A 27,785-nucleotide genomic window follows, 5' to 3' on the forward strand; every position below is an offset into this window, starting at 1 on the left:
TCTCAAATAGCAAAAACAGTACAGACATGTTTATAGCAGCAATATTTCTAATAGCCAAGAGTAAGAATAGCCTGAATGTTCATCAACTGATGAACAGACAACCAGAATACGGTCTCCCCTTACATTGGAAGATCTGGAGATATCAGCTACGACATGGATGAACCTGAGGACATGCAGAGCAAAAGAAGCCAGTCACCAAAGACCACATACTGTGTGATCTCACTTATACGAAATGTCCAGAATAGGTAGATCCACATAGATGGAAAGTAGACTAATGGTTGCCAGGGGCTGGAAGTGGGGGGAGTGGGAATTGACTGCTTGTGTGTTTATGGGTTTGTTTTTGCCCTTGACACACAGGCAGTGCTACCAAAGGGTGGGGGCCCACACTTGGAACAGAGGAGTAGGCTGTCAGCTTTAGGATGTGGCAGGGGGAGCCCTTCCACATCCTTTTAGGATGAATTAAAAAGTTCTCAAATGAGACTGTGATGATGGTTGTACATCTGCCTAGCAAATGCCTGTAACTATATGAAAAACGTCAAATTATATACCTTAAATGGATGAACTATATGATATGAGAATTATATCTCATTAATGTTGTTTGGAAAAAATGGCAAAAAAGGATAGAAGGTGGACTGGGCAGCACTGCTGTTACTTCCTTTCCAAAAGGGACATGACAGAAGTGGCTACAAGTTCTGGGGAAAATCAAATCCCCTGTGGGCACCCAGGGAGCAGAGGGACAGGGGCACTTAGGAAGTTAGCAGATGCCAGCAGCAACTCTCCCCGTGTCACACCACAAACTTCCAGCCATCCTCAGAGTGAAGAAAATGGGGCTGCCCTTTGGGCCACACACTACTCTTTCCTTTGAGGTTCTCTTGGGTTTAACCTAACTCGAGTTCATTTGTCCTATAAGCACCCAGGAATGGCTTTGGGTGGCCAGGTGAGATTACAGTGTACTTCTCCACAGGACACACTAGGATTTTGTGTGCCACTCAGGACTACATTCTCTAATCAACTGCTCAAGAAAAGGTGGCAGTTATGTCTGTGGTGGCTTGTGGGGAGACAGTGAGCTCAAGATATTTGTCCGAGGAAGCATCAGAGAAGCAATGGAACTGTCTGGTTGTTTCACTGTCCTGTTGTCTGAAGACATGAAGGAAGCAGTTTTATTCCATAATTAAGATGTTTTCTATGAGTGAATTCTTTCTGTGGTGCTTCCAAGGTAGGCAACACTTTGGTTAACTTTCAGTTACATTTCTCGGTGATCTGTGTCTAAGTGGATGTGCATTTGCTACTGTACAAACTATAGAGGTCGTAAGTCCTATAGAGTAGTCCTTTCCACCTTTGCCTTTGCCACAAAAGAAGGGCTCCCCCTGCCACAAGCAGGCACTGAGAACCAGAGGGCCTCTCCGGATGGGCAGTGAGTCTCATCTGGCTAAGCACCTGAGCCCTGGTCTCAACTGATAATGAGAAAACCAACCCTCCTCAGTTCCCAAACTGCCAAAGAGATGAATCTTGCTTTGTGGAAGGCTGGCTATGGGGAGGGTGCAGGAACATGATTTCTACACATAGGTAAAGAGCTTTACTACTCATGGATTGCTCTAGAGACTCTTCCTCCAGGCAAAACAATGCCAAGGAACCTTACTCTCGTATCCTAGCTCTTGTGGATCATCATGAGTCCTTTCATGCCTCTTCAAACAGTGTTCTGGGTACTAGGGATGGTCATCTACCATGATTCTTCATGCTAGCCCACGGGTGCCTGCCTGTGCGACCCTGGTGGGAGTCTGGCGGGGGGAGTCTGGGCGGGGGAGGACATGTGGCTGCAGGTCAGATTTCTGCCCCACCTGCTTTCACTTCCTTTCTCCCACCATGCAAACCTTTCCCTACAAGGACGGGGTGTCCCCACGCTCGCCTCACTGGTACAGTCCCAGTTAGGGGCTGCATTCTGTGGCACTGGGGGCCCCTCTAGTCCCTGGACATGGGGAACGTTCAGGTGGAACTTCTCTTGGGTCATCACAACGCTCATTCATTAGTCAACATGTATTCCGTGCCTGCTGTGTAGCAGGGGATGGGAAGAGATGGAGAACAAAATATTATCTAGTCTCCCTCCTGCCTTTCCCCTAGAATATCCTCCCCACGAGACACAGTGATCTTTTTTACTAAGAGTCTCATCATGTGACCCCACTGCCGAACACCCTCCAGGAGCTGCCCAGCTCGCGAGAGGAACAGCCACGGTCTTTCCCTAGGCCTGCGAGGCTGTTCTGATTTCCCTCGTCCTCCTCACTCCCTCTACCTTAATGCTGTGCCTCCCACTGCTCCTCAAATGTGCCAGAAAAGCACCAGCCTCAGGGCTTTTGCACTGGTTGTTCCCTCTGCCTGAAGTGCTTTCCCCCCAGATTCTAAATAGCTCACTCCCTTAACCTCCTTCAAGCCTCTCTTCAAATGTCACCTTCTCAGTGAGGCCTTCCTCATCCCCCATTTTATTTTTCAAAGATTTTACTTATTTGAGAGTGAGCACAGCATGCATGTGCCTGAGTGCAGGGAGGGGCAGAGGCAGAGGTAGAGGGAGAAGCAGACTCCCTGCTGAGTTGGGAGCCTGATGCAGGGCTCCATCCAGGACCCTGGGATCATGGCCTGAGCTGAAGTCAGATGCTTAATTGACTGAGCCACTCAGGTGCTCCCCCAACACCCATTTTATTTTATTTTTTTTAAAGATTTTATTTATTTATTCATGAGAGACACACAGAGAGAGGCAGAGACACAGGCAGAGGGAGAAGCAGTCTCCATGCAGGGAGCCCGATGCGGGACTCAATCCTGGGACTCCAGAATCACACCCTGGGCTGAAGGCAGGCGCTAAACTGCTGAGCCACCCAGGCATCCCCCCAACGCCCATTTTAAAGGGCACCTCACTATAGTGTTGCTTCTCAGTAACACTCCTGGTCCTCCTTCCCTGCATCTTTTTCTTTTTGGCATCCCCCAGCTCCTGACAAGAGCCCAGCATCTTTCTCATCCATCTCAAAGATAAGTCTCTTTGAGTCTCTTTGATAAGGAGGGTAGGGCTGCTGTTTTGCCCATTTCTGCACCTTCCCTATTAGTGCACAGTAAATGTTTATGAAATGAAAGCCCAACCCTTGTGGGGCTCATGTGATGATCCAAGGACAGAAGCCAGAGTTTCCATCTTCTTCGGCTGTACCAAAGGTGTGTATATCCTTGCAGGACTTGAGATGGACTGAGTTTTAATATCTAAATATGGATTCTAGCAAGTCACCAGCTTTGGGTAATTGCAGTAAAGAGCAGAGTCAGCCTAGTGGCCTGCAGAGTTCCCTTTATGGCTTTTTCCTTTCTTCTCTGTGGTTATCCATTTCCTCTGGGGCTCTTGCCCTCACATTGCTGGGCTGGCCAACAATCCCTGGTCGGAAGAGCCTGGACTCAGAAAGCTGCATGCCCAGATATTACACAGGGCTCTGCTGTTAACTGGAGTCAGGCTGTTTCTCTAGCTGCTTCTTGGATCCCTGGGGACAGAGCTAGAGCGCAGGGTTTCCCTAACTACCACACATGGACTCTGGGACGCGAACCAGCTGCAGGGTCTGCCTGGACATATCTTGGCAGTAACGGCAAGAGAACCTGCACTCTGTGGTTTTGCATGATATCAGGGTGGGGGAACAGGACCCTGCCATGTGAGTCCTGGAAGACCAGCAGCGGCTCTCCTCTTGAGGAAATCTCAAGACTGGATGACCCTGCTTGAGAGAAGAGACAGGCTGGGTGACTGTGTAGGCCGAGGGACCCTGCCACAGGTAACGGCTGAGCACTGGAGTGGGGGGAGGGGGGAGAGGGGAGAGGGGAGAGGCTGGGGGTTCTGATGTGGGGACACAGGCAGGTGTATGTGTCCTCTCTGCATCTGAGATTTTATTGTCTTGTGTTCCTGAAGTGGTCGAATAATAGTTTTGCCTTTTCTTTCTCTCTTTGCACTCTTTACAGAGATGCTGTGAGGTTTCTTAAGGACTGAGAAATTGATTTTGGCCACATCAATGCTGTAAATATGTTTTATTTTATTTTATTTTATTTTTTATTATTTTATTTTGTTTTATTTTTTATTTTATTTTATTATTTTATTTTATTTAATTTATTATTTTATTTTATTTTTTATTTTACCAATGTTGCCTGGCATGTTTCCCATATTTTAGGGATTTTTTCCCCCCACTGGCCTTTTGAAGGCCTTTGAAGGTTAATTGAAGAAAAGCAACCCGCTTTTCTGTTTATTATGTTATGTAGAGGTTTACTTCCTGGTTACCATCGTACATCCTTCTGGAAAAGGACAGTATAAAATATTCTTTCTTTTTTCCACCAGCAGACTTAAATGCTAATAAGAGAGCTTCCATTTGGCCTGTGCTTTGGTTTGGTTGTTGCTAATCAGAAATTCAAGCAAAACCATGGAGTTTTCCAGGAACCCACACTCCTGGCTGTGGTTTGCACCTGTTCTACCTGCTAGAATCAGGAGAACATGAGGGTCATAGCTATGGTTCACAAGAAACATAACACAGGGGGTCGGAAGCTCTGGAAGTTCTGGGTTCTTCTAAAAAAAATCCTCAAGGTTATTTGAAATAAGCTTTAATTAAGAATCATTTCCAAAAATTGTTTCAGAAAAATTCTTGGTACCTGCCGGCTATCTCTTGGCAACTGTAAAAGTGTCATGGGAACTGTAATTAGCAGTTAGGCATGGAGGAAGATGCCACTTGCATTTAAAACCCTGTCAGGACTGAGAAATCAGAAGTAAACTGAAGGTGGCATTTCACAGAAAAGGCAGCATCTTCAAGTTCTTCCAAAGCAACAATTTAAATGTGATGTCAACACTTTAGGAGGAACAATCTTGGGTCCCTTCTTTTTCTGGGAATCTGTGAGCACCCCTAACCTGTGCACCAGCTCCAGGAGCAGGAGGGTCCCCACACAGGCTCCAAAAGGAGTCATTTCTTCCTCTGTGCTCTTCCTACGTGGACTGTCCCTCATTTTATGCTTCTTGTCCGTGGCCTTCCAGTTCTCAGACATCTTAATTCTTAGCCAATGTGGCAAAGTTAAAAACTGATTGGCAGGAGACTTAGAGTGTATCTAATACATATTAGGTAAGTTTCCGTTCTCTTCCAGGCTCACAAGGTGGATAGCACAGCTCAGGGAAATCTCAATCCAACTGACCCAAACCATTGGCTCACTGTATCTTACTTTCTTCCTTTGAACTGTGTCTTTTTAATATGGGGTAACGGTTTGGAGGTAACTAATGTGGGCTTACAAATAAGTAGCCATGTTTTAGTGGTTCATGAATACCTGCTCTTCCCCAACAAGACTGCAAGCTCCAGAAGGGCAGGGGGAGATATTGAAAATGAAGCTTCCAGAGCCTTTGTGTTGCCTTAAGGTGCTTAGCACAGTCTTAGGGGTGAGGGAAGGTGGGGCCAATTCAGAGATGGCAATGTGGGACAGGTAGTACCATCATTTCCTATTGGAACAAATGCTGTCTCATATTTCTTCCTCCTTCCAGAGTGGACACAGAGGAGAATAAAAGAATTTTAAGAGGAAAAAAGAGATGAATAAGTGTGAAGTAAAATCTGGTACTAAACAGGGCCATGAAGAATTCTCTTTAAAACCCACAATACCAGGGCACCTGGGTGGCTCAGTAGTAGCCATGATCCCCTTCTAGGAGACAGGCCAATTGGCAGGCAAGCGGTGTATTCCAGGACGAGAAAGGAAGAATAGGCAGGTACACGTTCTAAGACGAAGACGGGCTGGAAGAGGTAGAGGGTTACTGAGGACGGAGTGTAGAAAAATGTGGGCAGACACAGTGAGTGAGTGTGACAGCCCAGCAAACACTGGCTGAGGGGTCCCTAATGTGCCAGGCACTGTGCTCATCTCTTTACACATACTAACTTGCCAAATCCTTACAAATATCTTTTAAGGAAAGTTCTTATAAGACCTATTTTACAGAATCAGGCTGAGCCAGAGTGAAAGGTAACTTGGCTGAGGCCACATGCTGGAACACAGAAGACACTGGCTATCTGGCTGCAGAACCCAACCTTCTCAGGGGAACCCATCCTCCCTGCAAGGAGCCCCCAAAGCAGCTGGGGAGGCTGGTGCCAGGTGGAAGGTTCTGGCCAGCATTGAGCAAAGAGGATAGGAAGACAGTGGGATTTGAGATATGTGAGGAAGAAGAGCAAAAGAAGGTAAGCCTGGTCTATATTAAATACTGAGGGAGGAAGATTTGCAAATGCTGGCAATGGTGTATGAAGGGTCAAAAGTTCGCTATGGCTCCTGCCATCTGCCTTTATTCCAGGGTTTGGCAGTAGTGTGTGGGTGCATGGACTCTGGGCTTGGGTCCTGGCTGTGTTCCTAGCACCCCCAGAATATCAGAAACTCCTCTAGGTCTTGGGGTGGCTTGCCTGAACCCTTGGGGCCAGACCTAGCCAGGGTACATGGAAGCCTCTGATGCACGTTTGTTCATTACATGAAATCAGAGTAATTCTGGGCTTTAGTTCCCTCATCTGTTCCATTTGGTTGGTTAGAAGGGGGAATGAGAGAACTCCTGGAAGGGTTTTGTAGCCACAACTATGAGGCTGCTCCTGAGACTGGCACAGTGACACGAGTGTGCTGGTATAAATGGTCACCTGACTAACCAATAACCACAGCATCATATACTAATAGTTCAGTAATCTGAGTTTCTGCAATTTATATTTCCAGCACTATCACTTTCCCAAACTTCATTCTTCTCTTAAGAAGACTTTTTGGGGCAGCCTGGGTGGCTCAGTGGTTTAACGCTACCTTCAGCCCAGGGTGTGATCCTGGAGACCTGGGATCGAGTCCCACGTCGGGCTCCCTGCATGGAGCCTGCTTCTCCCTCTGGCTGTGTCTCTACCTTGTTTGAAAAACACTGATATAGTATTGCTTCTCTCCTCTCAAAGAGGTGACATTGTGTGTTGTACATTGAAAAACTCTTATAAGTGGCTGGTTAGGAACTCTGTGACCAGTGTAACTAACCACCAATTTTGGTGACAGCTTACCAAGTAGGGGATGGTGGTAATTATCTGAGTCTTAGATAATGTCACTACCACCTGACTCCACTTTGGGAAGAAAAGAGAATGTGGAACAAGGGGTGAAGGCCCCACTGCCAACTTGCCCATGGTCTTTGGTTGTCCCTTTATGGCTCTTCAGCCAACTCAAAATGAATGTGAAAGGGATCAGCTTGATCTCCTGAAGTTTCCTCTAACATCTTACAATGTTCTTTGCTGGTTTCAGCAAATTTATGGGGATGGTGAATATATAAGAAGGGCTATCAATCAAAACCTTATGAAGAGCACTTTAATGTGGAGGGAGGAAGGGAAGGAGGAAGGAAGGGAGGGACTGAGAGAGACAAAGAAAGAGACTAAATGAATCTGTAACATGACCACTCTCAGTGAATGGGGAAAATATGTCGTCTTTTGGGGGACTGTAGTTAAGAGTCTGTCTGGTGCAGTTTCTACGGATTACCTGATTGTTGACCACCCAGCAAACTGGCCACACTGGGATCTGCGTGCAGAAGGGCAAGCCTACCACATCCTGGCACATGTAAGCAGTGTGCGTGGTTTGGGGTCTGGCAAGTGGAAGCTGGGTGTAACTTTACTCCTCTAGCCAAAGGTTGCTGAGTTACACAAGCAGTCTGTGTGGCATCTACTTGTCAGATTCACTTTGGGACCAATACACCTACAGTCTAAGAGGGTCACCAGAATGACCCAGTGACACCAGGCAGAGTCCTCTGATAGTTTCTATGAACTTAATTCGATTTTGTTGTAGGAGAAAATAACAAAAGTCTTTTACTATCGGGTAGGTGAGCATAATAATCCTTTCCAAGAGGACACCCGTGCACATTGTGCGCGTGACTGATGAAAGCTTACAGTTTTGTGCAAGAGTCGTGGTGGCAGCAGCAACCTCAGACCAACTCAGACTAATATGGGTTAAGCTCCAAATATGACCTACATTAAAAGTGGCAGAATCTGGCGGAGCCTAGTGAGGAATTTCCTCCCACTTTTTAAAAATCCTGAACTTTACAATCTAGCCTATTATGAAAGAGGAAGTATTTCTGACCATATCTTGGAGAAATCAAATGTTTGTATAGGACTCACAAATAAAGATTTGTGCTCCCTCTGCTGGCTCCCTACAGCAATATTAAAGTAGAAAGGAACCCAAAAGAGTGTTGGCATGTTCAGCAAACACAGTTGATTTGCATATACTGATAACTCGTTTAATTTGATTTGGGATATTCTTTGAAAAAAACCAGTCTTTATGAGGTCCTGACTAAGGCACTTGGAAATTCTTTAAATTAGATATTAAATTGGACATACCTGTAGTCCTCTACTACCAAATTGCTAGCTGTGACTGTAATAGTGATTTGGGGATTCATTTATCAGCAGACACAAGTGGATTCCTCCAAGGTTTTAGGGTCCAGACACAACCTTTAAAGCAGTTCTGGGGATAAAAAAAAATCTCAGGTCCAAGCTAAAGTTTCTCTTTTTCTCCACTTGTTTATAAGATCAGCTTCCAAAAAATAAAGATTTATACTATTTATATCCTTTCTGATAATGTCAAACATTAGACTTGATTTTCCAAATCATTAGCATGCAGAAGAATGACCTCATGGTGAACAGATGCACTTGGCTGTGAGCTGCAGCGATTACATCAGTCCCGCCCAGCAGTCGAGGGTGCCCACTCTAGTTAACCCTTTGAAGTCCTCTCTGCCGGCCTCCCTTCCTTGGAAACATGCAGGAAAACACAAGCTGAGTCCCTCACCCCAACATGTGTATGTGTATGTGTGTGTTAAATGCATTTATATACATGCATAAACATATATATGTATATATGTGTATATATATGTTAACACACATATGTTACACACACGTGTGTGTGTAACTACAGCTAATACTTTCACACTGGCTACCTTTCAGAAGTTGCTGGCCAAAAGGGAAGGGATGAAAAGGAACACCAACTACAGTGCTAAGAAAGAGGCAGGCAGCTCAAACAGCTATTATACACTGGGTATTACTAGTACAAGCAGTGGATGGAATAGGTATGAGGTAGGTGGCATTTTAAAATAACATTTTCTGATTGGGAAAATATACAGATATATATATTTAAATCTCTTTTAAAAAGCTGAGTACCCACCTATGAGCCTACACACTGCAGATGCTCCATCTGCATCAGTGGCTGACAGTGAATCATGAAGAGAAACACATGTACTTGGCCAGTGTGCCCCTCTATGGATTCCTTGGGTGACATCAACAGCACTGGGACAGGGGGAGTCCGAGGAGAAGCATCTTTGGGCATAAGCCCCTCTCACTGAACAAATTTCTTTTTTACGCGTAGGATTCCAAGGCTTATATTATAGGCCTTCCCTCTAGCAATGAGGGTGGCTTGCAGCTACAAATACAGTGTGCAAGGGATACAGGGTTCAGGTTATTCTCCCTCTGCATTAACGACAAAGCCCCTTGCAGAGAGGATACAAAGAAAACCGGGGAGCCCCTAATTCCTCAGATTGTGCATATGCATGGGAGCAGGAGCCCAAGGACCCGCTTTGATGGCACTGCTGGCCATCAAAGATGGTCTGATTGGGTCCTGAGTGCACTGTGGGGGCTTAAGCTGCTCAGGGTCAATTTTTCCAGTTGGCTTGCTGCTCGGAAGAGCAGAGTCCACCTCTGTTTCTTAGTTTCAGTATGCTGGCTCATCTGGGTCTGACTGTCCTTGTCCCAAGAAAATTGAAAACACTGAATAAATGAAAATGTTTTCATCTGTAAATGTGGTGACAAGCTGGGACAGAGATTCCTCACAAGCAAAACTGGCCTGGGAAGGAGGGGAGATGTGCTTCTGAAACGTGTCTATGTATGGTCTGGAGATGCCCCGCCCCCACTGCACTGCCCCCAAATTTCAGGTCACATCTAGTTCCTTCCTAATCTCAGTTGTGGGCATACAGGCAAAGTGGTGATAGAGAACATGGTGCCCAGACTTAAAATCACACTCATGGATTGCCGTGATATGTGTACCAAAAATTTTATCACTCAACACCAAATGTCCTAAGCCCTGAACATTATGAAATGTCATACGGATGCTAATAACGAGGAAGAACCAGCATTTGTCTTGATAGCTCATCTTTGGTTTCACGTTCCCTTTGTATGGGTTCCAGAGTCCACTCATGAACTGTCAGTGACTGCTAAGTTACTTTGGCAAATGTGGTGCTCTTACAGAAGCCTGTTAGCAACTGCCTCCAAATAGCAGGTCCTGGAAAACCGCAATCACTTCTGGAGACTCCCTTAAGAAGTTACCTACACACTACCTCATTTGAATTGATTTAAGTAAATCTTTGGAAAAGATCAAATTAATTTATATAGATGCTAAAGTATGCATAGAAAACAAAGCTCATCAATATTTGTTTCAGGAACATCTTAATCTGGAGCCTTAGGAGCATAACAGCTAAGGAATGTCAATATCTAGTTATTTAATTTCTTCTAATTTTAAGAAATCGAAAGCTTTCTCAAGAGTTAAAGAAAAACCCCACAAAACCCTGCATAGAAAAATTAAGTCCCAGTACCTCATGAAGATGAGAAAGAACTGAATGAGATCTTTAAAAAATTAGCTTTGCTACAGATCCTTCATATTCTTTCACCTACACACTAGAAATGATTTTAAACCTCTAGCCAGTGTGGTGTGAAATCTTCATTTCCCTTGCAACCGATTTTTTTTTTTTTTTGGTTTTAGATAGAATGTTGGCAGAGTGTATAAAAGAATTCAATTCACAGCTGTTCTTTTTTTAATGTAAGAAACATTAATCAAAGCTTTAAGTTATAAGCTTTCTCATGTTGTTTAGTATTCCAGTTCAACAAAGATCAATAGAGGCCATCCCTGTGTTTCTTGACGCCTCACCAGGAAGCAGAGGCGTGATTATGTAAATCACATGGGCTCCCGGCACCTCAGCCAGCTCGCTTATCTCTCAGGCCTTCTGCCTGCTGCTCCTGGCTCCCTGTGCAAGTGCGAGCCTCTCTCTCTTATCTCCCAACAAAGCTCGGAGAGGCAAGGATTGAAGCCAGTGGTGTTAAACAATGATGCATGGTTGATTTTATTTGTAAGTGATTTATTTCACTGAATTTAATTTTTTTTACTTTGGGTGTAAGATATTTGTTAACAAGTCAGAATTGGAGAAGTAAGGCGGTGTTCAGAGACAACTGACACAGGTTAGAAATCTATTAAGCATGCTAACAGTTGTGTCTACACTGGTGGAAGAAGAAGGAAGCCCCTCATTGAGAATTTCAACATGCATTGACTAAATATCCCATTTACTTTCTGAAAGGCAATTAATCTGTAATTACATGCAGAAATTCACAAGTAATTCTATTCTTTGGGAAAAAGAAACCCACAGTAATCATATAATCAGTTTAAGTGGTAGTAACCATTTTAAAAAAAATCAGAAATATAAAAAGAGTAAAACCAAAAAACAGGGACATTCATGGAAATTTCTGAAATTTTCCATTGGCGTAATAAATGAAAATGACTGAAAGCCAGTTGCTAAACAGGTTCCATGCCAGGTGCTGCTCTGGTCGGCAGCTTGTGCGTGTGACACAGACCACTCCAGAGAGAAAGCGTGCATGCCATTCTGCTGTAATGACGGACCAGGGGACACTGTCCTTCCATTTCTCCTGCATTAATCCCTGACCCGAGTATCTCGGCAGCATAATCCCCATTTAGCATTAGTAGCAACGGCTTCGACTGTGAGGAACACTTTTTTGATAAGTAAGCACTGATTCGGGCATCGCTTTTAAACAACATATTCCCAGCTCAGCAAGAAACCCACACTCCTGAATGAACCAGAGCACATTACTGAGAAAAAGTTCATTAACCTTGCTAGATTCGGGGGTTAACAGGATAGCTGAAGAAAAGCACTGAGTGAACAGCTCGGATACAAAACAAATTAAAATGAATGTCATCATTTCTTTTGATATTCATTAGTTGATTCAGAGGGAGAATGCTCTTCTTAAATTTGCAAGCATTTATCTGTGAAAAACAGGTGTACATCTGCTGCTCGAGTGCGTCCTAAGCGCGGGAGGGCAGACTAATGCAGACACTCACCCATTCCGCTGAGGGAGGGGCTGGGCGAGGGAGAAAAGACTTGGGCGGCGAAATCCTCAAACGTCATGATTTCTCGGTGGTTCTGAATTATTGCTTCGAGGTACAGAGCCCGCTCTTCATAGCTGTGGTTACCAGTCAAGGAAGCAATTGCACATGTGGAATGACATGCATAACAATGACACAGTTCACTTTGGTTTGAATACACTTATATAACTTTTATGAGTGGGGAGAAAAGTACCCTACAAAGTCTGTTAACATCCTGCCAGGAAATTAAATATGAATCATAATTAACAGGAAGATTCTGATATTGAGACCTAAGATTCTCTTAGACTTCAGTTACATCCCACACCAGTATTCCTGAAAGATATGTACATCAATAGTTACAGAATCCCAGCAAAAGATCGTTAAGGTTGATCCAAACAAAAACAGAGGCACTGACTGTGGACACATCTCTTTCCACTGACAGCTGTGGGACAGTGCTGGATCTTCCCTTCCCAGGTTAGTGGATAGAATGTTCTTTTCTCTCTCCTACAGAATTAATTGACACTTGAAACAAGAATTGCTGGTACACTTAAAAAAAAATGACGCATGTCCCTGGGAAGAGGGAAGGCAGAAAGGTATGCTGTGAAGGGGTACTAGAGTCTCAAACCAGGATAGGCTAGAGCATGAGAAAACAGGAGCTAATAAGTGAGAGACTCTAGCGGAGAGTGCACAGTGCAATTTAAAAAAGAAAAGACTATTGCCTTTTAATTAAAACTGCAGTCTGGAACACACGCATTCAAATGTGTAATCAAAAACCAGTCACCAATAAAACTTACAAGCGTAACACACTGAAGCAACTTTCCAGCTGTCTTAATAGGACCCCTGTGTGTGGCAGCCTTTCACAGGGCAGAAAGCAAATCTTCCCCTTTTGTGTATGGCTTCTGTTTCCTCAGAAGGTGAATCATGCACTTCCAATAACAGGATAACGTCAGAACAATTCGACAGCGGATGGAAGCACTGCATGTATGACTTTATGAATTAACACTTGGGGAAGTTTGCATGATGTCTCATTTTCCCCTTCCTAGTTATCAATGCAAAAGTTAAAAGACGTGTTTTAGTCATTTTGAAAATCATGCTAATTCCCCAGGAACACAGGGAACGTGGATCATCATCAATCAGTTCATTATTTGCTGCTCTGGAAGAGCAAAAGTAATTTGAACATTTCTCACTATATTTTAAAACTATCTTTCCAAAATGGCCAACTTCATAAATAAAAGTTGGTGAAAATGATGCTTTTCTAATTAGCTTTCAGGAGTATGCATGTGATTGAAATATTTTTCTAGTTTCCTTTATCAAAGTATGCATGAATTTCCCAGGGCAGGTCCTTCCTCTTCCTCCTCCTTTCATTATACTCAGATTTTTTTATACCACGAGACCAGAGGCATCCTGAGGCTGTGCTGTCCAATGCAGTAGCCATGAGCCACATGTCGCTATCTAAATTGAAATTTAAATTAATTACAATGAAAAAATAGAAATTTCATTCCCCTGTCCCACTAGCTGTATTTCAAGCACCCAAGAGCCACATGAGGCTGGGGTTACTGTGCTGGATTGCATGGATGTAGAACATGCCCTTTGTCTTGGAAAGGGATACTGGGCAGCTCTATTCCAGAATTTCTCTTTAGGCTTGCTCTCTGCAATTTAAAAAAAAAACAAAATGAGTTTGAAGATGTTAAAAGTGGCCCTCTGATGGATTCATAATGTGTTGTATAGATGGTCACCACAGCCTAAGGCCTGGGCAGTGGTAGCTTGAACCAGCTTTGCGAGTGTGGCTGAACTCCCGGTGACTCACCCTGATGAAGGAACAGGCTGCCAAACTTCCACAGTGAGAGGCGTCTTCTCTGGCCCAATTCTAGAGGGATCCACTAATGCCATTCACGTCTCATTATGAACATGCTTATTCTGCACAGCACTTGGCTGTCGCGCGGCTCGGCCTTCCATGCGCGGCCCCAGCAAACCACGGGTCCAGGGAACAGCAGGACGTTAGGCCTGAGTGGCCGTCTGGCGAACAGGCACTCTGACACTAAGCTGGCACGTGCTGGCCCAGCAGGGGCCGAGCGAGGCGTGACAAATTACTCAAAGAGCTGAGCTAAACTTATGGCTGACAACCACCTGAGCCTTAGGACAGCCGTGGCCCGCTGTCAACGCACAATTCATGGCTACCCCTTTCAGACCGCAGTCTGCTTGAGGGCCTGGGTTAGAGCAGGCGCAGCCCTCTAAAGACCTGTCATGCTCTGTCTAGAATGGTCCTGCTGTTTCCTGAAAGGCCCCACTGCGTCCAACACATCCACATACAGTGCTTGGGACAATGGTGAACAAAATAGAAGTGCGGATGCATTTTGCTAAATATGCTCTGGAAGCCACATATCTGGAAGAGTGGCTGCTATGTTAATCAAGCTCACAGTCAGCCCTACAAAGAGATGCTATGCATAATAGCACGTAAGTTGACCTCAGACAGTAGCCTGTCATCCTCATCCCAGATAGCCAATTCGTAAGCTTGTCCTTGTCAAGTCCAAGAAATCTGGGCTCCTAAGAGCAAGTCCAGCCCTAGAGTTACAGGGTGGTGATAATCAAGTTTTGAGATTCTCTGGCTCAATGAATATTTATCGTCTGGCTCCTAAAAGAAGGCACTATGGGAGACAGCACAAAAAGATGCTTCCAGAACCGGATATTAGAGGAGAAAGTGTTTACCTCATAGAAGATTCCCAATTTCGCATTCACGTCCCCCCCTCCCCCACTATCACACGTGGCACATATTCCCCAACCCCCAGACTGGTCCTATACTGTCACTGGAGCGTTAACAGCGCTAAACTGGGTGTTGTCATTTAGACAAACATCCATTAGGGACTGTGGGGAGACCAGGAGATCACCAAAGCATTTTCACTAGAGGCCCACGCCAGGGCATGTAAACACCATGACAAAAAGAAAACAAACACCACCCCAATCCTGGCAGCGTTGAGAACAGCCAAGGAGCTCAGGGTGCCAAAAATCATTTCTTTTAGTAGCTTTAAAAAACGTAGCTCTGGGATTTAACAGAATTTATTAGAATTATTAGCAAGGGTAATTAGAAGTATCACCTGACATTTTCTTATGTAACATCTCCAGGGCTTCAGTGTTGGTTACTTGCTATTAAAAATAAGCTTTTATTAACTTAGACACCATAGGGTCCTTCTCATGTGTAAGGCATATTAAGATATGAACTGAATGCTGTAATGATGCCAGGCAGTCATCAGGATGGTCAGCACCTCTGGCTGAAAGCAGGTACCTAAAGAGGGTCCTGGTCACAAATCCAATACTTGTTTTAACACTGGCCATTGCCTTATTGTTCTCTTAAAAATTCCACTCACAAATATAAAACTTAAATTCTGTTCTGAAGTACTCTCTCATTCAAAACCACACACAGGAGTGCCTGGTGGCTCAGCTGGTTAAGTATCCGCCTTCCGCTCAGGTCATGATCCTGGGATCCTGGGATCGCGTCCTGCATTGGGCTCTTTGCTTTGCGGGGAACCTACTTCCCTCTCTCCCTCTGCTTGCCACTCCCTGGGCTTGTGCTCTCTCTCTGTCAAATAAATAAATAAAATCTTAAAAACATACACACAAAGTAATTTTTAAAGAGAAAAATTACCTCTTGACTACTCAATTCAGAGAACATCCATCTTGGATTTTAGATATTTTGAGCTTCTTCAATGGCTCACTGTGTCTATGTTTTCATGGAAGAAGTTTATGAATTACCAACGTTCCTCTACTTGAATAAAGAGGCTGCATGTCTTCGCTGCTTACATGTTATCAAAAACTTCCAAGATAACTTTCTGAGACCCTCAAGACACATTCAGCTGGGTCATAAAAGCCCAAGAATCCAAACCCAATTCCCCAACTTTATTCTGATGATTATTTGTTTTTACGTTTAGAAGTGACAGCAGCAGCCTGACAGGAAGGAGCTTACCTTAGGAGGCAGACAGGCCTATGTGTGAATTCCAGTCCTCTCCCCCACTGGCTCAGGGACCCAGGGCAAGCTGCTCTAATGCCCCCAGTCTCGGTTGCCTCATGTGTAGAGCAGAGATGCTGACATCTGCTTTTGGGGCTGCCCAGAGGATCAGATGGAATCACATCATGAAGCCTTGACCCAGGTTCCAGCTCACAAGAGAATTGATGAGGATTGTCTGCTCCTCTTCCTCCCTTGATGTGGGCTTCTGGGTTTGTCTTCCAGAAAGTAGGATAAAGTAGGGGGAGCCTTTGTGTCAGGCTTTAGGACAAGCAAGAACCCTTTCTGCTAGATCCCTGTGAGCTGGGGGAGTGCCATGGCCCCATATTACTGATCAGGAAGTGGAAGCAGAAAGGGTTCAAGTGATTTTCCAGAGTCATAGTTACTTGATGGTGCAAGTGGGAGCAGAACCCAAGTCTTCCAACCTTTACTGCTTTCCGTTAATATATCTTGACCCTAGAGTACATGGGATTAAGTTCAGGGTGCAAGGTTGGGAGCTAAACTAGTGGTAAGGATAAATCAACCCCCTTAAATATATGTGGGTATGAAACTCAACCTGAGTCCATAGGTTTAAGCTGACACCCATACACCATTCTGACTTTATAAATTGAGAAAAATAACAATTACTTCATTTTAATTTTTTACTTATTGAGGCTACGTGTTAGTTGACTGCTGTCTAGGGCTTTCAATTTCTTCTCTTGGAATAACTCCTTCTGTTTTTTTGTTTTTAAAGAAAAAAGGGAATTGTCTGAAAGAGTCTCTATTGCAAGTTGTATCTTTTTACAACCCTTGAAACCCTCCTTGCTGGGACCTTCTCTAAACTTCCGAGGAATGGATACCAGACCCAGCCTGACAAAGTAGCCTTGGATGAGGTTGCCTCCTGAGGTCTGTGTGTATATTCTGCAGTGGTTTCCATACCTATCCCTGGTTTTCTTTCTTAACTCATGCAGCCCCTTATCGCTGACACAAGCCTGTCCAGAGCTGACCACTCTTGTGACTCTGAAGACTACTTTACACGGTGGTGGTCTACAAAGGGAGGGCAGCCAAGATTTGGCACTGCCTGGGAGGCTTTGGCCAACCCCAGGCCCCTCTGATAAGCTGTGGCACTTGCAAATTTTACCACCATTACTTGGTCCATGACAGGGGAGAAAAGAGAACCTCTGGTTCTACCTCTGGTAGGACTGTCTCATCCTAAACATCCTTGTATTAGCTTCCTGTGGCTGCTGAAAGCCACCACAAGCTGGGAGGATTAAAACAATAGAAGTTTATTCTCTCACAGTTCTGGGAGGCCAGAAGTTCAAAATCAAGGTGTCAGCAGGGCCTTACTCCCTGCAGAGGCTTTAGGTGACTGCATCACTCTTATCCCCATCTCTTTGGCTCATTGCCTCCTCCTCTTCTCTGTGTGTCTCTTACCAGGACACTTCCCATTGGATTTAGGGCCCATCTGAATAGTTCAGAGTGATCTCATCTCAAGACACTTATTGAAATAAGTTAACATTCACAGGTTCTGGGATTAGACATATCTTTTCAGGGACCAGCACATAGCCCACTATACTTCTTGAGTATGAGTCAGGGTCATCCTTACATTACTTGCTACCTAGCCTATATGTGCTTTACACAATATTTATTGAATGGATAAAGGATTGCCTAGGATTTGTGCCCACTATTGTGAGCTGTGACACTGCTAGGTATATCCCAAGCAAAAGCAGTTTATAAGGAAAAAGTAGAGAGTTTTCAATTTGAAGTAAAATTCTGCATAGATAAAAGAAAAGTGATATAGAACTTCTAGAAGTATGGGGCAAAATCTTTAATCTTGGGATATGAAATACTTTATTAAACACAAAACAAAAAACATGAACCATAAGGGGGAAGACTGGTACATCTGGGCATATCCAAATTAAGAACTAATGTTTACTAGAATATCATAAAGAAAGGGAAACTACAAGGCATCAGGTGAGAGAAGTCTTCTGCAACACATAAATGACAAAGGGCAAGTGCACAGAATATATAAAGAACTCCTAAAAATCAATAAAGGAACCAAATAATCTATTAGAAAAATGGGCAAAAAACATTCCAGAACATAAACTATGAATGGCTATTAAGGTGCTTAGAGCCAAAATGAGATACGATTTCATATATACCAGACTGGCAAAACAAAAAAAAACTAATAATGCCAAATGTCAGAGAGGATGTGGGGCAGAGGAACTTGCAGAGCCTATGGGTAGGAGATAATTGGCCTAACTTCTTGGGAAGGCAATTTAACATTGTCCAGGAAAAGGCAGCAATTCCACATGTAAGAGTGGTTATAGTATTCTTAGACAGCAGGAAAGTCAAAAGAGACTTCTACTGATAGATGTCATCACATAGTAGAACACTACACATTAGTGACAAACTGTAGATATGTGTTATTAGTATGGATGAGACTTAAAACAATGTTAATGAAAAAAGGAATTCACTGAAGATCATGTACAGCACAATTCTAACTACATACATTTTTAAAAAATAAGCAAAGTGAAACATACTGCTTTAGAATACACACATCTGCAATGAAACTATAACCCAGATTATCTTTGGGATGGAGGAGGAGGTAGTGTGGAAAAGTCACAAATATATTGGTCGGTACACATGGGGGGCCAGTATGGAGGCATGTTCTATTGTTCTTTAGAACTTATGTAAATCTGGGCAGCCCGGGTGGCTCAAAGGTTTAGCACTGTTTTTGGCCCAGAGCATGGTCCTGGAGACCCCAGATTGAATCCCGTGTCGGGCTTCCTGCATGCGGCCTGCTTCTCCCTCTGCCTGTGTCTCTGCCTCTCTCTCTGTGTGTCTCTCATGAATAAATAAATTAAAAATCTTTAAAAAAAATAACTTATGTAAATGTTAGATGTTTTCTAGTATGTATAAAATATTTCATAATGAAAATAAGCCATCTGGTGAGAATCAAATATAGTACTAATCAAAGGGATCTTTCCTCACCTAATCAAATGACAGAATAAGCTTCTTTAAGCCAAAGGCAGATATGAAAGGTGAAAGTTGGTTAGAGATAACAATGACAGACAGGTCTGTCTGATTCAGACACAGAAAAGGCAGAAAGGAGGTAGTGCTATTTTTAAGGCCTTAGTTCCAGAAACAGGCCAAAATATGAGAGCTCAAAATTTTCAGAAAGTTGTGGAAAACTTTGGATACAAATGCCATTCATGAGAAACAGCATATTGCTCCAGAAAAAAATTGGTTTTTCTACAAAGATACTCTTGCTGGAATTATCGCACATTAAGAATGACAAAATGGGCTGAACTAAAGAATAGTCAACATGATATATATATATATATGGGCCTGTGTGCACAGTTTCTGTACCGCATCCTACTCTACTCAATACACTTGATCTCAAGTGAATGCCATTTTCAGAAAGCAAGTCTGTTTTCACTCAAACATTCATCCATTCAGAAAATATGTGCTGAGTGCCTACCAGTGCTTGGCAATGGGCACACAACTGAGAAATGAGACAGATTCTGCCCCTATTCTTGTCAGGCCCACATTTTAGCAGGGACAAGAGCACAGAATAAGGGGAATTGTTCTTACATCAGTGCCAGGTAAGAAAGCAGGAACCAATAGGGCAGTAAGTCTCTGAAGAGGTGGCCAGAAAGGGGTTAACCAAGAGAGGGTGGGGGCAGGCAGTGGTAAGAGCATTTCAGGTGCAGGGAGGCATTAGCTGGAAGGAGCCCTGAGGAGGTTCAGGAAGTGAGACTGGAACACCAGGGTAGGAAGAGGGGGCAGGAGGTGTGGTTAAAAGACTGGCTGGAGCTGGGTCACAGAATTGTTTGAGGCAAGGAGGCAATATGGCTTCACTTAGGCTTCCAGAGCACTCTGAGAAGATCTGCCATCACTAAGGAGAGTCTAGAGTACCCTCAAGTTTGAAGAGGTCAGTGTTGACTTGGTCTACATGATCAATCTATGGGCTATACAAATGTCTCAATTCTTTATACTTGTTCTTTGCCTATTTCCAGGACATATATATTTTGAGCAAGTGGAAATGGTAAGAGGACTACTTGCAGATTTGAAATGACCATAACCTCTGAGAATGGTCTTGACACTGAGAAGGGGTCTGGTTGGGTGATGTGCCTGACTTGGAGGGAAGAGGAAATGGAGCACAGGCAGAGCTGTAAGCAGCCCTCCCAGGAAAAAGAGAGAACAAACTGTTGCAGACAAGATAGTAGGCACATTCGTCACATGAGGACAGATGCTGTGCTCATAGAAATCTGGTAAAAAGGAGATTTAAGACAGCTATGGATTGAGGAATGCTACCTTGAATCAAATGCTTAATATATATCTATAGATACACTTTAAACCTAGCAAAAAGATGCATTAACAGTTGGAGAATGTCTGAGCTCAGAGAAGGGACAAATAAGAATAATTTAAAGACAGGAAACTAATGAGCTGATTTTCTCTGTTGGTCCCACTACCAGGGTTTAGAACAGGAGATGCAGAGGATGATGATAACACATTTACATTTCTTGGGCAGTGTTATGAACAGTGATCAAACAATAAAGCTTTTAAGTGCTCACTGGCCTCAGATATGACACCAATAGTACAAGGAACCAAGGGAAAAAATATGAAAATTTATCAAGAAAGTGAAGGGACTGGAAAAAAAAAAAGTCATTCTGTGGTAAATACTCACAAGTCATTCTGTGGTAAATATCTACAAATAATTTATCTGATAAGGATCTTGTATCCTTATATATATCCTTATATATATATATATATAACTCTTGTAAAAACTCTTGTAATTCAATAATAAAATGAGAACTCAATTAAATGATTTGAATAGACATTTCTCCAAAGAAGATAGATACTTGACCAACAAACATATAAAAAGATGCTCAACATCATTAGCTATTAAGGAAGTAGAAACTAAAACCCACCAAGATGGTTATGATCACAAGAATGAACAGCAGAGGGAAGCCTGGGTGGCTCAGTGGCTGAGCATCTGCCTTCAGATCAGGGTGTGATCCTGGGATCCTGGGATCAAGTCCCACATCGGGCTCCCTGTAAGAAGTCTGCTTCTCCCTCTGCCTATGTCTCTGCCTTGTTCTCTGTATCTCTCCTGAATAAATAAAAATATATATATTTTAAAGGATGAACAACAGAAAGTATTGGCAAAGATGTGGAGAAACTGGAATTCTCATACCTGCTCATGGAAATGTAAAATGGTGGAGCTGCTGAGGAAAATAGTTTGGTAGTTCCTCAAGAGTTAAACACATGATCCAGCAAATCTACATTGAGGTATATACCCAAGAGAATTGAAAATGTATGTTCACACAGAAATCTGTCTACAAATGATCACAGCAGCATTATTCATAACAGGCAAAAGGTGAAAACAACCCAAATGTCCATAAACTGATGAATAAACAAAATATGGTATTTCCACACAATGGAATATTATTCAGCCATAAAAAGGAATGAGATATTGAATGTGCTACAACATGGATGACCCTTGAAAACACTGCTAAGTGGAAGGCAGCAGATACAAAAGGCCACATATTGTGAGACTCCGTTTATATAAATGTCCAGAATAAGAAAATCCACAGAGTCAGAAAAGAAATTAAGTGATTGCCAGGGGCTGTGGGGAGAAGGGGAATGAAGAGTGACTATCAGTGGATACAGGGTTTCTTCTGGGAGTGATAAGAACATTCTGGAATTGGATGAAGCTAGTGGTTGAACAATCTGGTGAATATACTAAAAACCACTGTATCACACAATTTAAAAGGGTGAGTTTTATGGCATGTGAATTATATCTCAATGGAAAACTGTCCCCCCAAATGCCTATTGGTATGTAGCACACAATATGTATTGTGGGGAGGGTCTTTGAATAAAAAGGTCCTCACTGACCACACTCTGGAATAGATGGACAGTGACCTGGCAGAGAACAAAGTACCCCAGGGACTATTCCTGGATCATTTATTCATGAAAGACACCTGAAAGGGAGCAGATCATGTGCCAGGGATTGTTCCAGGAGTTTGAGGGGAGCAAGATGAGAAAGACTACAGCATTCATGACCTATCTGGGAAGACAGACACCCATCACCTGTGAGCTGGTAAGTATCCCATGGATTGCATGGACCCAGATTGTGTGTGAATCCCTGTGGATGGAGAGTGGTCTAGGTCAGACAGCAAAAGGCCTGTCATGGCAGGAGGAATGACAGTCTCTAGCATCTGGGAATCACTGGGGGTTTTTAAACAGATGAATAGCAAGCTATGTCTGCTACTTGAGAGAAAATGGTGGGGGAGGGCATGTGTGGAAGGGCCCAGAGGGACAGAGATTGGAGGAAGAGAAACTAGTCAGGGAGAGAGATGTGATATGGGCCTCAAGAAAGCAGGGGTGGAGGGAAGGGAGAGGAGGCATTAGACTGTAGGGTTGCTCACAACTGGTGGGCTCAGATGATCAGGGGAGTCTGAACGGCCCAACGGCATGCCAGGGGAGAAATACTGGGCAGGTGACAACTGTGTCCCAGCAGAGAGGCTTGGGCTGCAGATAAGGAGTGATTAGTCACAGGTTTGGAGACAGTTTTGAAGGAGAAAAGGGGAGCATGCAGTCCTGGGAACTCCTTCCAGCCAACTTCCTAGTGATGGTGGTGGTGGTGGTGGGAGTATATTCACAGGGAAGGAAGATGGAGGAGGGAGCCATGTCACAGAACCCTGGGAGGGCATTTCTGGAAGGAGGAGTCTCTGCTCCAATGCACTTCTCTATCCTTATCCTCCCTGGTATCTGCCACCCAGAGGAATATTCCATAGGTGGGCTGGCTTGGCATTTCATAGTCCTAAATAAATGGATTAAATTCCATAATCATCAAGACAGAAACAGATGCCAGTTACAGCCTTGAGCCATACATCATTTTTTACAGGGATTCTGTTTGTCTTTCAGTATAATGCAAATTTAAATTCTAAGACCGTGTAAGACCCCAAATAAATGAATCATTCAAAGTAAATGTCACAGCCTGGTAAGGGATGAAGAGGATGACTTTACTGAACAATGTAACCAAATAAAATGGATGTTTGGGAAAAAGGAAATTAAACACATGGAGGTATAAGATATTAGATTAGGTTTCAAACACCAATGATACACTCCTGGAGAGGAAAACAGTCCACTTCTGTTAAGACAGAAGAAAATACCCATGTAACCAGGTTTAAGAATAATTCTGAGGAAATGACAAGAGTAAGTGGAAATGGGACAGAAACAGGTTTGCTTCAGGCTATTAGATTACAGACTTTTGGAGTTCTGCTCCCATATTCCCACATCTTTCCGGTGCATTGAACGGATGGTCTCCCTCTCAGGATCTGAAATGCTTCAAGGGTGCAATGGATTTGATCTCTATTCAAATCAGCTCTGTTCAGGGGACTGATTTGTGAAGGAGCACACCCATTTCCATCTCTTCTGGTGCTGTGAGTACACCCCACCTTTGGTAAATTACCAAGAGAGAAAGGACCCTACGATACTGCCACTCCAAGTCTCATGGTGGTAAAGACATCAGTGATGAGAAAATCAGCCATTCGGCCTACTTAACATCTGGAGAACAAGCTGTCAAGTGAGTGAGCAAGGATTCTGCAGACTGCTTTGCTGATGAAAACGACCCAAGAAGTGATGAATCAATACAAACAACAGGGATCCCTGGGTGGTGCAGCGGTTTAGCGCCTGCCTTTGGCCCAGGGCACGATACTGGAGACCTGGGTTCGAATCCCACATCGGGCTCCCGGTGCATGGGGCCTGCTTCTCCCTCTGCCTATGTCTCTGCCTCTCTCTCTCTCTCTGTGTGACTATCATAAATAAAAAAAAAAAAAACAACAAACAAACAGAGAAGCCCAAGGGCTCTGCCATGCTTATGCTAATAGCATGGTTTCTGGGAGGAAGGGAGTCAATGTCACCTGAACTCTCTTTCACAGATTTCCATTCACCCTAAATATATGACATGTGAATGGCTAAAAATGTACTGTTGGCCTTAGCTGGAGAAATGACTACCTCTGACATTCTGCTGGCACTCAACATCCATGTAAAAGTCACAACTAAATGTAAAACAATTAGAAATGCAGAAGCGGCTCTTAAAGTCTGGAATCTTCTTTGTTGCAAGGTATAGAAAGGGCAGACAATTGAAATAGCAGTAAATATGGATTTTTAAGCTCTAACTTTATCATCACTGACTGTAAAAGGAAAGCTATTATGAATACATTAAAGGTTATTATTTAGTGCAATGTGATTTGAACTGAATCATCCAATATTTATGCTTCAAGCACTCTTGCTTTGGATGCGAAAGCACATTCCATGTGCCCTAACAGATTAGTTTATTCCTAGGCTGATTCTAAAAATAAAACAGGGGACGCCTGGGTGGCTCAGTGGTTGAGCATCTGCCTTCAGCTCAGAGTGTGATCCTGGGGTCCTGGGATCAGGTCCCACATCGGGTTCCCTGCAGGGAGCCTGCTTCTCTCTCTGCCTGTGTCTCTGCCTCTCTCTCTCTCTTGTGTCTCTCATGAATAAATAAATAAAATCTTTAAAAAAAATAAAACAGACTCATGATGATATATGACATATATATATAAAAGAATAAAGATATATATACATACATATACATACATACATATATATACATACATATATATACATATATAAAAGAATAAAGTCAATAAGGATAGAAAAAAATCTTCGGCAAATATTCTGGTTATCTTTCTCTTGAAATATTCTCTGTGGTTGCCCATCAACAACCCACTGGGCCCAGATGAACTAGGACAGGGTTCAGGCATGGCAGAATTAAATTTTCTCACCCAAAGTATTTGTACCAAGCTTTATACAGACTTTCCTGATTTTTCATTTCTGTAAACAACTTGGGTGAAATACTCCATTTTATGATGTTTATAAGTTTGAGCTATATTTGTTTTTTTTCTTTTGAGCATTTAAAAAACACAAATATATCTGAAAACAAAAGAATACTTCTATATTGCTATAAAAATAATTATTAAAAAATAATTATAGTGGCTTAATGGCATCTGAGTTTTCCAGGAAGATATTCATATTAGCACCAATTATCAGATGACAAGGAGAAACTCCAAGAAAAGTTAGGGGGTTACCAAAGGTAAGCGACCTAGAAACTAAAGATCAGCTCATGTGAAGGGTGCCAAGGGGCCTCCTCTGGCCTACGCAGACTCTGTTTTACTGGGTAAAATAGGGCATCACAGCACACCTGAGTGATAACCATCACTGCTGACTGACACTCGAAACTCAATATACCCACAGACTTATCAGCTGGAGCAAAAAAAGACTGCCACAATTATCTAAACCTAACTGGAAATTTGGGGAAATTCTAATACTACAAAGCTCTTCCATGATCAGAAGTAGCAAAACTATGTTTGGCACTTGCTACTAAAGTGACTGATTTCTGGCAATTGAAGACAGTGTACAATGCAAATGGTTCACTTAGGCAGAAGCTACACCAAGTGGACACAAGAGCCGAGCTGTCACACTGAGTGGCACTAGGTGGGGACATACATGGATGCAGCGTACGGTAGAATGGCTCCAACCATAGGCACAACCAGGCCTGGTGACAGGTATGGGCTCTGTCCAAACTTCAAGCGGTCAGATAAGTACAGAGAACACTAGTTTCATTAATATTGTGACTGTGGAAGGGGTTTTGTGCAGCTGGAAGGCAAAAAGCACCTTCTACTCCTTTTACAACTGTTTCAGCAACTGGGTCAGTGTTAGGTTTAAGAAGCCAAAAAGATATATAAAAGCTGAATAATGTAGTGGGAAATTTTTATGTTTTGCTTTCAAGGTTGGTCACAGAAATTCCCAGGGGTTGATGGAATGACTCTGGTTTTGTGTTAAAAATTGTTGGTCTGGATGAAGGTCTAGTTGCTTGACACCAACAGATGTCTTTGCATGGGTGTTGATGAAAGCAGTGTGGAGAAACAACCTGTTTCCATTGGGCCCAGGACCCTGCATGGTGGTGATTGTGCCACTCCTAGTTCTTGGGGAGAAACAGAAACTGCCCGTAAGGAAAGTGGCAGAGATCTCAGAGAAAAGTCCAACATGAGGTTTAGGCATGGTGGCCACATGGTCTCGGAGACAGACAGTTGGCAACACATAATGTACACGATGCCCTTTTACAAAAGTACTCCAACGTGAAAAGTCCCTGTTCCTGACAGCTCTCTGGGTGAGGTGTTTCTGTTTGTGGCCAATAATCAAACTGCATCCTGAGTATAAGTTAGCCCCAGCCCCAAGGCACCTCTGCTGATGTGGCAACAACTATAGGTTGATATTTAGAGAGTGATGCCAACTAAAATGATCATGTGCTTTCCATAGGCCATGCACTGTGCGAGGGGTCTTATAGGCTGTTATCACATCTCTTCCTGGCAACTACCTGTATGTTTTTTTCTATTACTCTTTTCCTTAGGGAAGGAGACTAAAGTGCAGAGAGCCAAACTCCAGGCACCTCGGATGGTAAATGTCAGGGCCTGGACTCAAGCCCCAGCAGCCTGACTTTGGAGCCCCCACTCTCAGTCGCGGCTCTGCCTCTTGAGGTCAGAATTCTCTGAGGAGAAAAGTCCAGTGTAGCCACAACTAACAGAAGGCATAGATCCAGGCTCAAGAACATTCCATGTTTTTATGGAAACCTAAGGGAAGAAACGGAAACCCTTTTCCTATATCCTCCAATTCAGAGACTATTTCCAACACCTTAGGAGAAAGAAAACTTGTTGCATTTCCAAAGGTGTTTCCTACTGCCAATTAAATAAATCTCAACACTTGGATATCAAGTAAGTATTTCCAGGCATAACATGTTAGAGAAATTCCTGTGGGTTCAGGCAGGGACAGGGGACTTTTTCACTAACCCCTATTGGTGTGCAATTCCTTGTCTGCAGCGTGGGACTTCTGTTGCAAGGGCCCCAGGTCAGGCCACCCTTGCACTTGCTTCTGTCACTTGTTCCTTCATTAAAACTACCTCCCACCTCTGGCAGGCTTGCCCATCGGCTGGCATCCTCATACCCCAGTGCCTGGCACTCTGTATCTGATGGTGGACAGTATGGGGTGACCACTGCATTCTCTGTGCTTCTGGTGACGTTCCTATTCACCTGTGGTGGTATCTTCCATGGCTTTTACCTGGCACCTGACAGTGTCATACCAATGACCCCACAAATTGTCAGTTACAGGAAAGCAATGTTCTCCACGAGCTATGGCTGAATCTGGCTCAGGGTAAACTGTGGGAAGAAAGATTTTTGTCTGTGTGTTTTCTTTTGTACTTGGACAATATATGTCATCAGGTGCAGAGTGGATATTCAATCCCATTTGAGTCTGACATTTGGATAACAGATTCAATACCTATACTACATTTCAGTAGGTACTTTCTAATATCTAGAATTTTCCATTTTTCAGAGTAATGCAAAAGGAAATAAACAATACTGATCCACTGGGAACAAAGATCAGAATTAGAAATTCTCTAATAATAACTCATGCTTTAAAAAGAAAACATACAGATAAAAAATGATAGGAGTCTATATCTTGATTTTAGATGTCATTATATTATTCCACTTTGCACTTTAAATGAAAACTGCCTGCTTTTATATTTTATATGCAAAATTCCCTAGCAGAGATCCTGTTCATTCTGACTAAA

General features: G+C 43.3%; 1 protein-coding gene across 6 annotated transcripts in view; it reads right to left on the reverse strand.

Annotated features, from left to right (window-relative positions):
• Window positions 1-27,785, reverse strand: part of RALGAPA2 (Ral GTPase activating protein catalytic subunit alpha 2) — a 324,226-nt gene that overhangs the window by 9,888 nt on the left and 286,553 nt on the right. For 5 of the 6 annotated variants that reach the window (XM_041732346.1, XM_041732348.1, XM_041732349.1 and 2 more), the window contains one exon: window positions 12,121-12,242. The exons of the other annotated variant lie outside the window; for it this stretch is intronic. In XM_041732346.1, coding sequence (XP_041588280.1) covers window positions 12,121-12,242 — 122 coding nt within the window. The remainder of the gene's footprint in view (window positions 1-12,120; window positions 12,243-27,785) is intronic. 6 annotated transcript variants of the gene reach the window in all.

This window comes from Vulpes lagopus, chromosome 18 (genome assembly GCF_018345385.1).
Source record: "Vulpes lagopus strain Blue_001 chromosome 18, ASM1834538v1, whole genome shotgun sequence".
NCBI lineage: Eukaryota > Metazoa > Chordata > Mammalia > Carnivora > Canidae > Vulpes > Vulpes lagopus.